General features: G+C 33.5%; 1 protein-coding gene across 4 annotated transcripts in view; it reads right to left on the minus strand.

Annotated features, from left to right (window-relative positions):
• Window positions 1-2,470, minus strand: part of LOC126691565 (sterol 3-beta-glucosyltransferase UGT80A2-like) — a 46,168-nt gene extending 43,698 nt beyond the window's left edge. For 2 of the 4 annotated variants that reach the window (XR_007644804.1, XM_050386591.1), the window contains exon 1: window positions 2,106-2,466. Coding sequence is in view for 2 of the 4 variants with exons in the window: in XM_050386591.1 (XP_050242548.1) it covers window positions 2,106-2,220 (115 nt within the window). In the remaining 2 variants the exon portion in view is untranslated. Of the gene's footprint in view, window positions 1-2,105 lie in introns of all 4 variants that reach the window. The other 2 variants (XR_007644802.1, XM_050386585.1) reach the window with 2 other exon arrangements.
• Between the last annotated feature and the right edge of the window lie 13,964 nt (window positions 2,471-16,434).

A 16,434-nucleotide genomic window follows, 5' to 3' on the forward strand; every position in this document is an offset into this window, starting at 1 on the left:
TAACACACAACAACATAAGATTGGTTGTTTGCTTTGCAAAACAAATATTTCCCTTCTTTTATTGATTTCCTAGATTCTTGCAATTTTTGTTCTTGATTTGTTGTCCCCTTGTTCACTCCCTGTGTACTAGGGTGTTTCCCTTTTGATATCAATATATCTTACTTATCAAAAAAAAAACACACACACACACACACAACAACATAAGACCATGAGGCACAGTGACCTCAAAAACAGAAAATTATTACTTCTTGTATGTAATCATATAAATAATTTAAATTCTATAAATATTTATCCATAAATAAAAACACAGCCAAAATCATCGCATTTGACCCTAGCCTTATATCTATAAATTCTAATTGAAAACTGAGTAACTCAGAATTCAACAAAAATTAAATTTTAGACAATTCATGGGAAAGAATAGAATACCTAATTAGCGTATAGCTTATGGTTCAATGTAGTTCTAATAATTTTTTTTTTTTTTTTTTTTGGAAAATTCAATTGTGACAACAAGTGAAATAGGGCTTCCAATGTACTTGGTTTTTTTCTAATAAAATTTTTTACGTTACTTATCAAAAAAAAAACAAGTGAAATAGGGGGAATTGAACCTTGGTTATCCTTTTAAAAGACACCGGGCAATGCCACTAAGCTACAAAACTCTTGTCAATGCAGTTCTAATGATACCTCTTACGCTTTCAACTTTTTTAATCACACCTCCTGTGAAATCCAGTTATTTTAATCAACTACTTCCACTTCCATCAACTTACTTGTAAAACCATGAAAATTAACCATATGAGATCCTCACAACCATGCATACTCTCTCTCTCTCTCTCATAACACGCCTTTGGTATTCAATAATTCTCATGTGAATAATTTTCATTAATGATTTTTATTGGAGATAGATGTAAAAAGTTGATTAAAACAATTGGATGCCACAAGAGATGTGATTAGAAAAAAAAAAAAAATTGAAATCCAGGGTTGTCAATAGAATTGCATTAAATCACATGGAATGTGTGCATAATATATATTATCTAACTAGTAAGAGACAATGGAAATATATATTTATAAAATAATAAATAAAAGACTAAAGTACTCTTTTGGCCTTAAAGTTTGGGGTTGTTTTTCATTTTGGCCTTTTACATTTTAACATTTCCATATTTGATTCTGTTTTCAATTAAGCAAAATTTTGAAAATGAAAATAACCCGAAACTTTAAGGACTAAAAGTGTAGTTTAGCAACCAAAAAAAGGGAGATATAATAACTATTAAACACACACACACTCTTTAATATTAGTTCTAATGTCACTACCTAAGATGCTTCACATTTTTCTTATAAAATAAAAATGACCCTCATCATTGTATTAATTACAACCGTTCCTTTCCCAGTTCAGTTCCCACATCGCTACCCATTTGTAATTAGTGAATAAAAGAAGCAACTAACCACAGGAGACAGTGGCACCGAAAACACAAAGATAACTTCAAATTCTGTCCAATAGACAAAATGTCCGCAATCAATCATTCCATTAATTTCAATTGTACCCATTCCATATTGGTAATTCCAAAACAGAAAACTCAGAAATGTTTTAAAATCAGGAAAAAAAAAAAAAAAGATTAAAGAGAAGACAAACCACAACACAAACTACATATTTGACCATTTAAAGTCATGCTTCAAATTTTGCAAACAAAGGACAAATAACCACCATTATCACAATTATTTCAATTATACTCTATCTAGAAATACTAAATTTTAGAGAATTAACTCTGTGTGTGTGTGTGTACATATATTAATAACAGGATTAACTCAGAAATGCTATATTTTAGAGAATTAATAAGGAGAAGTGTAAAACCCAACCCAAAAAAAAAAAGGACGAATTTGATCATGAAAATTTAAATAAATAAACCAAGATTATGGCGATTATTTCAATTATACCATTGTCACATTCAATATGTAAGTGATCAGGAATGTAAACAAATTTAGAGAATTAAGAATTCTAAAACATTTGATAAATAAAAGAGAAAAAAAAATGGAAACAAGTTACGGGAGGCATTTAAAAAACGTAATTGATTTAAAACTAGAAACAGGAAGGTAATAAAGTAGAAATTTGATACCGTGGGACGTAGAAGAGACATCAACGTTGGCGGAAGGTTGAGGTCGAAGATCGAGGGATGCAGATGAGGAGGAGGAGGAGGCGGAGCTGTGGCGATGATGATGACAATCCTCCATATATATTTTTTAAAGTCTAACACAACACAGTGATTCAAGAATGAATGAAACACGCCTGATTGATTGATTAGAAGATCATCTCTCCACTCAAAAAATGTGTGTGAATGCAAGCAATTTTTGGAATATTTGTGATATTGTGTAAGGATGAAGGAAACGGATTTGGGGAGTATTGCTTTTCTTTTCTTTTTGCTCTTTTTTTATGGCCTGTTTGGAAGTTAAAAGTAGGAGGGGAGAGTAGAGTAAAGGGAGGGGTTTGGGAATAATGAGAGAGCAATTCAATTATCTTGTTTGGAAGTTTTTTTTTTTAAGAAAAAGGAAGGGGTTAAACTACTCCTAACTTCTTATTTTTAATTTTTTAAATTGGAGAGATTTAAAAGGAGAGTAGAGTAGATAAATTATTAACTAAATGAATTTTTTAATTTATCCTTTTTAAATTAACAAAATTACAAACTAATTACATTAATAATCTTTGTTTGGTTGCGAGAAAATTTACGGTGATAGAAAAAAAAATTTTGAATCTCACTATTTCACTAACTGAAGCTAAACAATCCCCTGATCTAACAACATTTACACTACAGTGGTTACCCTCCTCTCTACATCGCTCCGTTTGTTTCCCCAAAAAAATACCAAAAAGAAAAGAAGGCGCAGGGCAAGCGGTGAGAGCAACGGTGTCGTAGTTTTCCCACTCCTTCTTGCTCCAGACACCGGAGCCGTACGGCCACGTCGTTTTCCCCATGCGTGAGTCGAACAGCGACCTCCAGTACGCACCGTTGTACATCTTCAGCACGTCCATGTCGTGCTATACGTTGAGGAGCCCGCCGGAGTTGCTCCCGTACACGATCTCGTTGAGCGAAGAGGCGAGGTGTCGAAGAAGTTGATACCGAGACGAAAGGCTTCACGAACGGAGGCATTTGCTTCTTCCTCAGAGACTATGTCGAAAACGTTGCTGAGAGGCGATGCACCGAAGCCCACGCAGCTGAGCTTCAGCCCCGTGTTCCCTAGCTACCGGAGCTCGAGCTTGGACATTGGATTCTGAGTTATTAGGGCGTTTGGGAAGTGAGAAAATTGTTGAAGATGAAGTGAGCTTGGACATTGGCTCTGAGTTTGGGTCTGAATTTGGTTTAAAGAATTGTTTTTTCTTTTTTTCTTTTTCTTTTTTTTTTTTGATAAATGGGCTAAAGAATTGTTTGCGTATACAATAAAGAAAATTTATTTTTTATTTTTATTATAATTTTTTTAGGTAATAAATAAATAAATAAATATATATATATATATATATATTTTTTTTTTTTTGAAAGCAGGTAATAAAAATTATTTTATAATATTTAATAGTAATTTTATACTTTTATTAGTGGTATTTGATGGAATGAGAATGTTGATTAAATAATTATTTGATTTAACAAATTAATCATATACCAATGTTACAAGTCCATTTTCAAATAGGAGTAAATTTGTCTATCTAAATCATTTCATTTCCTCTTCTTCCTAATTTTTAAAACATCCAAACAAGAAGAAGGGTTAATTACTCCCTTCTCCCTTACTAATTTTAAAAACATCCAAACAACGTAGAGAGAAATCATTCTCCTTTACTCTCCTCCCCACTACTCTCCTCCCCTCTCTTCCTTCTCTAAACTTCCAAACAGGCCATTAATTTTTATAGGCGTTTTTATTTAGGAGAAATTACAACTTCCCAACGGGAAATTAAAGCAAACGATTTGAAACTTTACTAATCTTAGATGAGCTCAATTAAAATTTTGTAACCCACTTTTGTTAAAACCAGAATTAAATGTATAATTTTGCTACACTTTTACATCTCCAAAAACATAAAATACATAGAAATGCAAGATTAAAAAGAATCGACGGAACATTTGCATCATGGAATTTCAAACCAACTTAAATTTCTATCACACCTCAAACGGATAAAATATCAAATTTCAAATTACAGGTAAGCAACTTAAATTTCAATCAAAAGATAAGTTCATTGGCGGTTTCACGTTCAGCTCAAGGTGGTCACAAAACTAACCTGACCTAAAAAAAAAAAAATTGTAGGGTTAAAAGCCAAAATCATATATTGGGCCTTGGCCGAGAGCGTGAGTAGTCCGAGGGGGAACGAATGGTAATGAATGGTTCAGACTCAGGACTTAATGAGCAAGATCCAAATTGAAAGGTGGTCCGAGGAGGAATATTTCATCGAGTGTGATAATTACAGCTTAAATATGCATTCCAACAATCAGGGTGACCTTCCAAGAAACTCCAGTGATAGAGACGTGCATCATGAACATACAAGAAGGAAGGGAACTCAAAAATATCTAAGAGAAAACTGTTACCACCGCATTGAATGCACTGCAGCTATTTTTCTGGCCACATTTATATGTAGAAGACTCCTAAACAGTGCTGTCTTGGCTACCACAACTCACAGAAAGCCAAAAAATGTGTTTGATAGAACAGGTACTCAAGTAAAGGCTCAAATGACTAACAAATGTAGGATTAAAATGGTCCAAAGGAAGCTAAATAATGTAAGAGACCCTCCATAAGGAGGGGATGGGAGAAAGAAAAAAAGAACACTGTAGACATCAAAATTATACTTGTAATCGATTTAATCGATTTATATGAAAACTTATCTCCTCGGACAGTGAATTCATTCAGCTTTATGTTCCTTGTTCTTGTTTGATCATCCTATAAATCCATACTAGCCATAATCAAATGCATTAGGGCTTAGTTCTTTTACTCACTCTCTACAAATTTAATGTATTGAGTCCACTGAGCCAATATCCCTTACACTTTGGGTTTTGGCTGCAAAACGTGTCCCTACAAAAATTATTATATATAAATTTTAAAAATTTATGATTTTTTTATCCTTAAAAAATATTTCTGACCACTTTAAATGTTTTTAAGCCTAACGTAATTAAATTTGGTAACAAACTTGATTGTAAACTAAGATTATAATTCTATTTAATACTTTTTTTAAGAAGATAAAGAAGATAAAAAATTAATAGCTATGTCATCAATCAAATCTTTAAATTTCAAATTTTTGTAATCTAAAATTATACATAAAAAATAATTTTATAGATCAAAAGTAAATAACATACTATTGACATGAAATTTGACATGTGTTTTAAGAACATAAAAAACATACAATTCAACAATTAAATTTTCAAAATATGTGGTCATATTAATTTATTTAATGAGATTTGTAACCTTAGGATGCAATTAAGTTTGTAACCAAACTTTGTTCTTAAACTTTAGTCCCCTTAACAATTTATTAGATCCTTACAAATAAAAAGAAAAATCTCAAGAAAATTTTTATCTAACTAACGCTCCATTTGTTTCGACGTAAAATATTTTCAAATATAAAATATTTTATATGTAAAAAATTTTACTGTAAAATATTTGACAGTAAAATATTTTTAAGTGTTTGGAATGACAAAACGCGTGAAAATGCAAACCACCAACAGCCACCCCAATTCCCAAATGAGCAAAAACCACCAACAACCACCCCAAAATGAGCATAAACCATTAAACCACTCCAAAAACCAGATTTGGAAGAGAGGAAAAAGACAGCTACCACCTAAAAATCTAACCATTAAACCACAAATCTGAGCACAAACCACCAGCAATCCACAACATATGAGAATTAAGCCACAAATTCGACCAAACAACTCCATAACCACCCAAAAGAAAGCCAAAAAAAAAAAAAAACCCATGAAATAAAAACCAATTTCAAATCATAGTTTCATTCCGTCTTTGCTCGTCACCATAGCACCTTCCAGACATTGATGGTAGATCACGACTGTAGCACCTTAGCACCTTCCTTTGATCTACCCATGAAACGGAACTGTGATCTACATTTCAAACAAATCAAAACCTACGAAGTCTTCCTTGGTTGCCGCTATCCACCGTAGCACCTTCCTTTGATTGCAACTATCCAGATCATGCCAAAAAGCTTCCTTGACCACCATCGGCATCACAGCTCCCCACCAAGAAGCCCTCCTCGTGACTTTCATTTTCTCTGTGAGATGGGTACGAGAGGAGGGAGACAAATCCGATGATGGGAGGCGCTGACGGAAGCTGGAGTTGGCCAGTGGTGCCTCAGACCTTAGAGCCGGTGATTAGTGGGAGAGGGGACCAGAGGTGGCTGGGTTTTTGGAGAGAAATTTGATCTGGGAGAGTTTGAGCTTCAAGTGATTGTAGAAGTGTTGTGAGATGATGAGTATCGGGGTGTGAGGGAGTAAGCAAATGTAAAATGTTTTACCAAAATTTTAAGTGTAAAATATTTTACATAAATTTGTTTAGGTTGATTTAGTTGACTAAAAATATTTTACTCTTGACCAAATATTTTACTGCAAAATAAATACCGTAAAATTGGAAAATATTTTCTTGAAAATATTTTACATCGAAACAAATAGAGCGTAAATTTTTGATAGAGATGTAACTTGTAACATTGGTAATAAGACTATCATGCACAAATTTCAAAATAAAAAAATTTGTAGAAAGAAATTGTAAGACTTTTATGTATTTTTGTTAGTGTGTTTTATTTTTAGATCAATATATGAAGTTCTCTTTTAATTAAATTTTGTGTAATTTAAATTTCTTAATGACCACTCTGAAAAATATTTCTACAGCCGCCACTGGATAAGTTGTAATTTATCCATTTATTTATTTACAAAGAAACTAAAAAGAGTATTATTAATTAATATATTAATAAAGAAGCAAGGACTAACAGACATTTGTGTCACTCTCACTCTAGTCAGAATTAGGAAGGTCATTTTGAATATATACCATTATTAGTTTCTTTAAGACATTTTCCTCTATTCTCGTGTGTATTAAAAGTACTTAGTATTTTTAAAATAAAAAATAAAAAAGTCAGAATTAGGAGATATTAGGTGGTGGTGTAAGCGTATTGGATACGTGGAAAGAAACTGTATGGCTTTTAACTTTTATTATACGATGATGATGATTATTATTATTTTGTGAGAAACAAAACACACGATCACAGACAGACTCTCCTGTTGGAGCGCTAAATATAAAATGCAACAATATGCGGACAGCTGTGTTTGTATTGGAATTGGAGTTCCCACCTTTGGTTTTACCTCCATTTCTTTGCTTATCCAACTGTGAAGTTGCTTTCCCTACCCTAAATATCAATTATATTTTTTGTATTATTTGTTGATTTTTTTTAAAGATTTTTAGTTTAGAAAAATTACTTATATCTCACCCCCAACTTACCACTCCAAGCCAGCCCATGGATATAGATACCCTCAAGTTCTCCTGACAAGGGGTAATACTTAGGGTTCATTTGGGAACAGTTTATTTAACTTTTGCTGAAAGTATGCTAAAACATACTTATACCTTGAAAAAAGTGGGGAAAAATGATATTTTAAAAAGCTATAAAAAAAAAGATAAAAACTAAAAGATGAAACTGATGCCTAACACACTTATAGCCCAACATGGGCAGTGTGTTTTTTTTAATCTAATTATGTCATAAAATTATTGAATTTAATTATTACTAGTATGTAACATGTGCTTGCACACGTGAATTGTCAATTTTAGTGGTACTAGGGGTTATTAAACATATTGGACATTAGTTAATATAATTTATTATGGCATGAATATATTCAAAAATTTATCATTTTAGAACTACTCATACATATTTTGCTTTTTTTTGGAATTGAATTAGATTGTTGCACGGTTCGTATTATTGGCGATTGTTGGAGTTGCTCTCTATATGTTTGTCATAATGTCTATGATTGATTATTGACCACAATTTGATATTTTGGTTTTGGCCTTTGTTTCAATATATACGACCATTAAATGAAGAATATTGAAAACTTTAAATAATAAACTAAAGTTGGAAATGGTTAAGAATTTAGATTAGATACTTTTGAAGAAAGTGTTAGAGCTATTTTTTGAATTATTTTCTCTACTTATTTATCAAAAAAACAAAAGAAGTTGTCATCTTTCACTCGAATTTATACTCTGTAACTAAATATAATAATGAAAGAAAAAAATGCAATAAACTTATTTTTACATCTATAATTAATGCAATTATCATTTTGGTTTCCTATGCAATCATTTTCATAGTTAAATAATATATGTAATGAACAATTTGGTCACCTAGCACACAAAAACATATTTTTTGCTGCATTACTTTTCATTTGCAAAGTTGACATGAGGTATAATTAATTCCACCCAATTTTTGCTTCTATGTTTACAATATCAGCGTAGCAAGATACCTTTCCTGCAAAATCATTTATTGGGTTAGTTTTTGTTTTCATAATAAAGAGATATTTGAAATATTTCATGATAAAGAAAACCTTTACTCCTCCTGTCCATTCCAATTCTTTAATTTATGGGGTGTGAGAGCAAATTTGAGTATAAAGCATTCCTTTCATATTGGTTGTCTAAGTATGTCTTCCCAATGCCTCTGTGTCGCATTGAAAAGCAAAATTTTCCAATTGCAATACTCTTGGCCAGAGGAACTCAAATTGCACTTGCACCAGTGTAGATAAAATATTTTGTTTGCCATCGATTTGCATGTCAGACCCCTAAAAATCCAAAAATATTAACTTTTCACCATGGGACCACGAAAACATCTAAATTGACGTGCCATAACCCGTTCGGGTATCGGAGCCCTTAAAGTACATTTTTAGGTCAAAATGACTAAAATGCCCCTCGTCAACCTTAGGTTGACCGAAAGTCAAAGTTGGTCAAAATCACTCCAGAACCACTTTTTTCATGTTTCTAAATCAAACTCAAGCTACTTGGAGATTTTTGTCACATTTGACCAAGTTTCACCTGGAGTTGAATCCCAAGGGCCCTAGAAACGAATGTTATGAATTCCGTTTCGGAAGCCGTTCTGAATTGGCTATTGGAAGGGAATATTTTGGTATTGGTAAATACTGGTATACTGTTTCGGGCTATGCCGTTATATATATAATTAATATATTTATACATTTGTAAATATTATTTTATTTAAATGAATGAAGGGCTCCTAAAAAAAGAAAGAAAAAAAGAAGTTCACCTTTTTTAGTTGAATCAATAACATTTCATCCCAAATTGTTTTTCTTTTTAATTTATTATTATTTTAAAAGCCCAAAACATTTAGAAATTTTTGTTAATAGCAACCTACTTAAAATTTAAAGAGCAACAATGGCCAACGTTCTAGACATTTCATTGAATATTTCAATTGAATATGCCGTCAAAGCAATAAACATCCTAGCTGTCCATTTACCTCCATCGCACTCAGATTAAGTTAGCCCCAAAATCAAAGAACTCAAATTAAACAAGGATGTGCTTCTTCAAGAGAACGAGCATAGATGTGCTTCAAGATTTTCTTTCATCCTTAGTACGCATTGTCCCCAGCTAATTATAAGCCATAGTGCCACCATCTCAACCTCCAAAGCGGCTACAATCGTCCTTCTCAATTCTTGGCTTACAATCTAAAACGGTAAGAGAGAGAAGTGAAATGAGATGAATCTGAGAGGGTATGAGAGGAGTTTGTTAGGTACTAGCTGAAATTAGCTTACAGGCCGAAATAGTCTGAAATGGACGGAATAGACTAGAATAGGCCGGAATTTATACCGAGGTGGAACGTAGGTGTGATTTGTACCAATTAATTGACTAGTAAGAAAATTTCCAACCATTTTGGCCGTAACGGAAAGAAATCTAGAACATTGCCAAAAACCTTAATTTCATCAGAATGGGTTAAAACCAACACCATTGCGAATATTATTGAACTTCCTTTCCAACGACTATTTATGGGTCAAAATCGAAGTTAAAACGGTTGAGATATCTTGAAAATCATGTTGGGCATGTCAACTTGCTTCCTAAGGCCATAACTTTTTATCCAACCGTTAGAATTTCATTTTCTTTAGTGTTCTGGAAACTATATATCCATAAATATTCATAAACACCAAGATCAGCCCAATCAAAGTCTGTGAAGGCATTCAAATATGCAATCAAATTTGAACCAGAGAAAAGGATAGGACTGTTGACATTAGCATCAACCCCCGCGCATCCTAAATTGGCCATGGAGCTGGCTAGCGACCTTTAAGGGGCCACTGGAAGCTGAAGAGTCAAATTTTTACCATAAATACCCCCTAGCCCCATAGGAAAAAAAAAAAAAAAAACCCAAATTTTGGGCATTTTTGAAGATTTTCTAGGTAGATTCTCTCTCTCTTTCTCTCTAATTCTCTCCAAAAATACATACAAAAAATTTTGATTTCTTTATTTTCTCTAACAATCAAGAGATAGTGTTTTTGCTCCCGTCTCCCTCTCCTTGGTCTTGGAACCTTGGATTTGAGGTTTAGGGTGTAGATGTAGCTTTTTAGCTACTATCTACACCCATTTTATTTCCTAGCATGTTTATTGATTTATTTTGCTTTATCTTGCTATCTCTTGCCTTTTATAGTTTTTCCATCATGTTCTATAGTTTTTCTAGCATGTCTACTTATTTTATAGCATGTTTTATTGCTTTGATGTTGTTAGCCTAGCCTTCTTGGGCTAGGATATGTCTAAATATCTTGCTTGTGCTTAGATCTACATGTCTATGTGCTTTATACCTTGTTTATGCTTATATCTACTTGCTTAGGTGTTTTTTGCCATGTTTATGCTTAGATCTCCATGCTTATGTGCTTCTTGCCATCTTTATGTGTTTGGATCTACATGTTCATGTGCTTAAAGCTTTGTTTGGATGCTATGCCTAGTGCTTTATAGCTTTATGTATCTTACTTTTTCCCTTTTCTTGTGTTTGGCTTTTGGGTAGGGCATAGATCTAGATCTTGTAGTCTAGGCCTATATCCACACACCCATTTTTCAATAAAGAGTTTGGATTAGTTCCTTTATGCATGTTTGTGCTTTACTTACCCTTTTCCATGCTTTTTTGCTTAGATCTAGGCTCTTTTCCTTGTTCTTGTTTGTTTTCCCTCTGTGGGTTTATGCTTGTTGGTCTTTGGGGCTTACTTGTTTGTTTGGTTGTATCCGCCCCTTTGGTGACTTGTTTGGATGCAACCATGTGTAAGAATACATCTTCATGATGTTTGGCTTGCTTGCTTGCCACTTGCCTTTTTCCTCCTTTGTTTAGCTTTGCATGTTAGGGTTTTTCATGTAGCCTCTCTATGTGCCTTATAACATGCCTACCTTTCCCCTTTGTGAGATAACGTGCTTTGCCTCCTTTATGCTTGCTAGCTTGCTTTGTGCCATCTTGTTTGGCTCTTTCTTTCTTTGTTTGCATCTTCGCACCTTTGTTATATGTTCATGCATGTGTCATTGCATGATTGTTTGTGTCATCAAGCTTAGTTCCTACTTATAATCTCATTCGGGTTCACACCCGTCTTTTGTACACAAGATCCCGAATCCCTGTTAGGAACTTTGCTTGATGGCACGCGTGTCGTCCGTACTCCAATATAATGGAACTACGGACACCAAATCCAAATCTACATTTGTCCTTTTAAGACACCTTCTTTTGCTTGATAACATGCCTGTTTACCCATTGGTGTGCTTTCTTTGTTTGTATGCTCCTTTATGTGTTATCCTTCGCCTGTTTGCCCCTTTGTGGGCTTTCTTTGTTTCTTTGTCTTCTCTGTTGCTTGTCTGCTAGCCTTGTGTTTTCTTTTGTTGTTACATGTACACACTTGGAGTGCATGTACACACTTGGAGTAAGGGCGCAACTTCCAAGATGCAATCTAGAAAGGGCAAAGAATGCAAACAAGAAGACATAAGCCTAAAAAGGGCAATGTTCTATAGATTAAGGGGGCTTAGCTCCCCCTTCTCCTCTGCGTGGTTATCTCTTTCTCTCCTTCTTAGCCTCTGCTTTAGAACCTTGTATCTAGGCTAGGCTCTCCTTTCCTTGTATCTAGCTTTCGGCCACATTCATGGGGTATGGCAATGTCTGTTTTATATTTCCTGTACCTTTTTAGGCCATACCCTTTGGATGTAGGCGCATTCCTTTACCTTTCCTGTACCTTGCTTGGGCTGTATTCCTTAGGTATGACAATGTCTGGTTTATTTTCCTACTTTGTGTAGATCTATTACCAAGAAAACATAAATTATATTGATCGTAGATATTTGTTGAGTATTGTGTGAAGTCATCACCATAGAATAACGAAGATGTTGTGAGCCACACCGGTATGTGTTATGTGGAAAAAATGATATGAAAGAAAAAAAAATTTCTAAAGCTTTATTTTGAATAAAATTACTTATTTTCATTCAATTTCAATCATTTTCAAGTCATACCTTTTTTAAGCCAAGTCATAGACCTTTAAGTAAAATAAATATTTTAAATTTTTGCTCCAAAAAAATAATAACTATATTTAATTTTTATTTAATTACCCCATGTATCACATGGATTAGCGACTAGTAATAGGTTAAAATCAACTCATTTCAAGTCACACACCAAAGGTTCACCCTCATTTCCTAGCACCCAAGCTCCGAGCCGCACTTTAGCGCGCACGAGCATCGCGCAATGGATAGTCGACCGTCGCGAGGCATCAACAACCAGCAGTCCTCTCCAGTATTTATACAGATTTAGGTTTACTGAAAGAGAAATTAGTTGCCTCAACAAAATTGGATACTAAAGAGGTGCTTAAACTTTCTGCACCATTTCAATTAGTCCAGCTTTGGGCTTAGGAGAGATTCCTAACACTACGGACAAGTCCCATATCCATCACACAAAGTGAGCCAAGGCCTGCTTGCTGGTCCAAACTGAAAAAAAAGTGAGAAATGAGAATGTGAGGTTGGCTATAGACTTTGTAGTAGAAAGTTTTCAGTTGCGCCCTTATGCTATAGCAGTGAATCATAATTGGTTGTCTAAGTTCTATAGAGAAAAAGAACAGTGGGCGTCAGTTGATGCTGCTTTGGACAAAGAGTTGGAGTCATTTGCTCTATGCTTAAGAGTTGTGAACTTCTTGGACTACACTATATTCAACAGTGCCTCCCACACCGAGTTGCATTGCAATTTGGAATTGATCAAGATCTTCCGGGTCATGTTAGTTATGTGATCCTTGGATTTTGTTTTTTGGCACAAGATCGAAGAAGTAGATAAGCTTAATGAGGGTTGTGACCTATGAGTGGAAAATCAAAAGAGAGAGAGAGTGAAGGGGGAATGTAGCTACATTTTATTCCTTCAAGAACATCTTAGTCATAGATATTGTATTGAGATTGAAGTAGATGACTAAAAATTTTTATTGATTGAATTAAAATTATTTATTCACAATGGATACTTTGATGGATATTTATGGTGTGATCCACACATTTGGCACCAAAATTTTTATAAAAAAAAATTTGGGACGCATGGCAAAAAGTTAGTTCACAATTGAAATCTAATTTTGAATCTAAAGGATAATTATGGTGTTGTCCTCACATAAATTTAGATACATGGCGCAAAATTGGACTCTAATTTGGAATTCTAATTTGACTTTCTTTGAGTTTTGCCTATTAATATATATATATATATATATATATTGTAAAATATAATATATTATTTTAGGGAAGAATTTATGAATTCTCTAAGGAGAAACTTTTTATGAAAAAAAAAAGTAATTTATTTTTCTTATAGGTTTTTATATTTCCTATATCAAAGTGAGTATAAAAAATTTCTTTAAATGGTCCATTAAACCATATTTTTATTGTTGTAGTGGGTAGAACCAATGTTATGAATACCGTTTTAGTGTTCGTTTCAGTTTGTCTATTAGAACAGAATATTTCAGTATCGGCCTAGTTCGGCATACTGTTTTATACTGTTTCGGAATTACCATTATATATATATATATATTTTTTTTTTCTTTTTCTTTTTCTTTTTTGATTAATAAAATATTTAATTACTTATGGCTATTAAGCTAAATGATATAAATTGTTGAATTTAATATAGTGTTTAAAAATATCATAATAAAGTGATTAGATTGGTTAGTTAGAAAAAAGATATTCAAATTTGGGGATATTATTATAAGTAAATAAATGTGTTGGATATTTATAAATAAGGAAGCTTCCAAGAAGCTCCATTGCCAAGTCCCACCCCTACCCATGTGCATTGCCTTTTCTAATATCACATTCGAAGGCTTTATTTACAAGCAGGGAAATTTGTAATTTAACATTATTTTAGGAAATATTTAGTTAGTTAGCATGTTTCTTAAACATTTTAGTAAACTAGCATTTCAAGTCTTAAAGACTCGAGTTTAAAGAAGGAACTTGAGTTTCTAAGACTTGAGTCCCAAGTGGTGGCTATCTGATGTAGAATAAAAAATCCATATGGAACTCGAGTCTTTCCTCAAAACAAAATCCAAGTAGTGGCTGTTCTTTCTGGGAAATGCATGTTTTCATTGTACATAACAATTGTCTCGTTGATTATGATTAGGACAAGTGTCATTGCCCATGATTGTTGCAGCAACATCTTTTTGAAAAGCTACATCTCATAATGCATATCTTATGAGTGGTGCATAACTCATTCAAATAGAAATGAAGAAAAATAAGTTAAGACTAGTGGTGTAATGGAGTTTTTATCAAGCTAGCCGGGTAAGTTTAGTAAACATAGGAATGGGGTTATTTGGAACATGATCCCTCATTGTCTAATATGGGGTATTTGGCAGGAGAGGAATGCTCGGATTTTTTAAGGAACTGAAAGCTCAATTCAAGACTTAAAGCTAGCTCTTTTCCATACTTTGCTTGGGTGGACAACAACATTGGGTGTTTTCACTTTTACTCCTTTACCTACTTTGCTTGATAGTTGCACTTTTCATGCATCTTAGTTTTGTTGTTTTTCTATTTACCACAACATAATTCTTGTGTGCTTTGTTGGTGCCAAAAAAAGGGTTGGAAGAAAAACAAGAAATAGGACTCACACACTTATATAACAAGCTCACCACCAATGGAGAAACCAATAAGATATAGAAAATTCACCACCTAAAGGAAATTACCAAGGATATAACGCTGAACACACTCGCTACTTAATGGACTACCTAAAGAGATACAGACTATAACACACACAATTTTGAATAATAATTACTCTCTTTGTAATCTCCTTCATTCATGGTAGCTAACCAGCTATATATGGTACATAGAACAACCCTCAAAGCCTAGGAGAACTAAATTAGTACATAGTTCCCAAAACATAGAAAAAAGAAAAGAAAAGAAAATAATAGTCTGATATTTCCCATAAACTTTAGCTTTCAAGATTGACTAATTAAAGGCATTAGGACTAGCAATATTGACTAAATAAATGTTGTAGGACCAACGTTAAGGGGCTTTGAATCATAGTACTAGCTTTGGATAACTGGGCTGAATCTGGGCCTCCAAGTCAAGACCATAGGATTCCTTTTGTAGGACAACAAGGGTTGCTAGGTCTATTGGTTTATTGGACACTCTTGTGTTAATCTCCCCCAGTTAGAAAAGACTCACCTCTGGGTCTAGGTTGTTGTCTTAACCATGGAATGAAGAGTGGTCAACTACATTGAAAGTTGTTGAAACTCCATAGTGGTTAGGCAAATCAACCTTGTAAGCATTGTTGTTGATGCACTACACTATCTTGAAAGGACCATCAGCCCTAAGCTTGAGTTTAGCATACTTGCCTGAATCTATTGGATGTCCAATCATTCATTTTTATCCCTTTATTTTCAGAAATACATGTTGAACCAAAATACTAGTTATCAATTTTTTCCTCTAGTGATAATTCTTTCTAATCAACTTTTGATTTGCAACTTGTTTTGCCATACATCCCATGAAACCAAGGATAAGAACAAATTTGCATATTGATCCACTAATCCTTGATTTCCATCTTCACACAATTGTTAAGGTTTAATTCTTGTAAGCAATGAACCCCTTTGAATTGCTTTAGAATATGGAACCTTAATCTCCAATTGATGGACCAAAATCAACATCAACTTTTGAATACAACAATCCATCGACCTCACAATAGTATATGAATAGAGAATTTTTTTATACCAATTTGATATCAAAAAAAGGGGTGGAAGAAAAACAAGAAATAGGACTGACACACAAATATAACAAGCTCACCACCAAGGGAAAAACCAATGGGATACAAAAAATTCACCACCCAAATGAAATTACAAAGGATACATGACTGAACACACTCACCATTCAATGACTACCCAAAGAGATGCATACTATAACACAAATACTTCAAAATAATAATCTCTCTCTCTCTTTCTCTCTGTAGTCTCCTCCATTCATGGTAGCCAACTAGCTATATATAGTGCATATAAC

Source organism: Quercus robur, chromosome 1, assembly GCF_932294415.1.
Source record: "Quercus robur chromosome 1, dhQueRobu3.1, whole genome shotgun sequence".
Lineage (NCBI taxonomy): Eukaryota > Viridiplantae > Streptophyta > Magnoliopsida > Fagales > Fagaceae > Quercus > Quercus robur.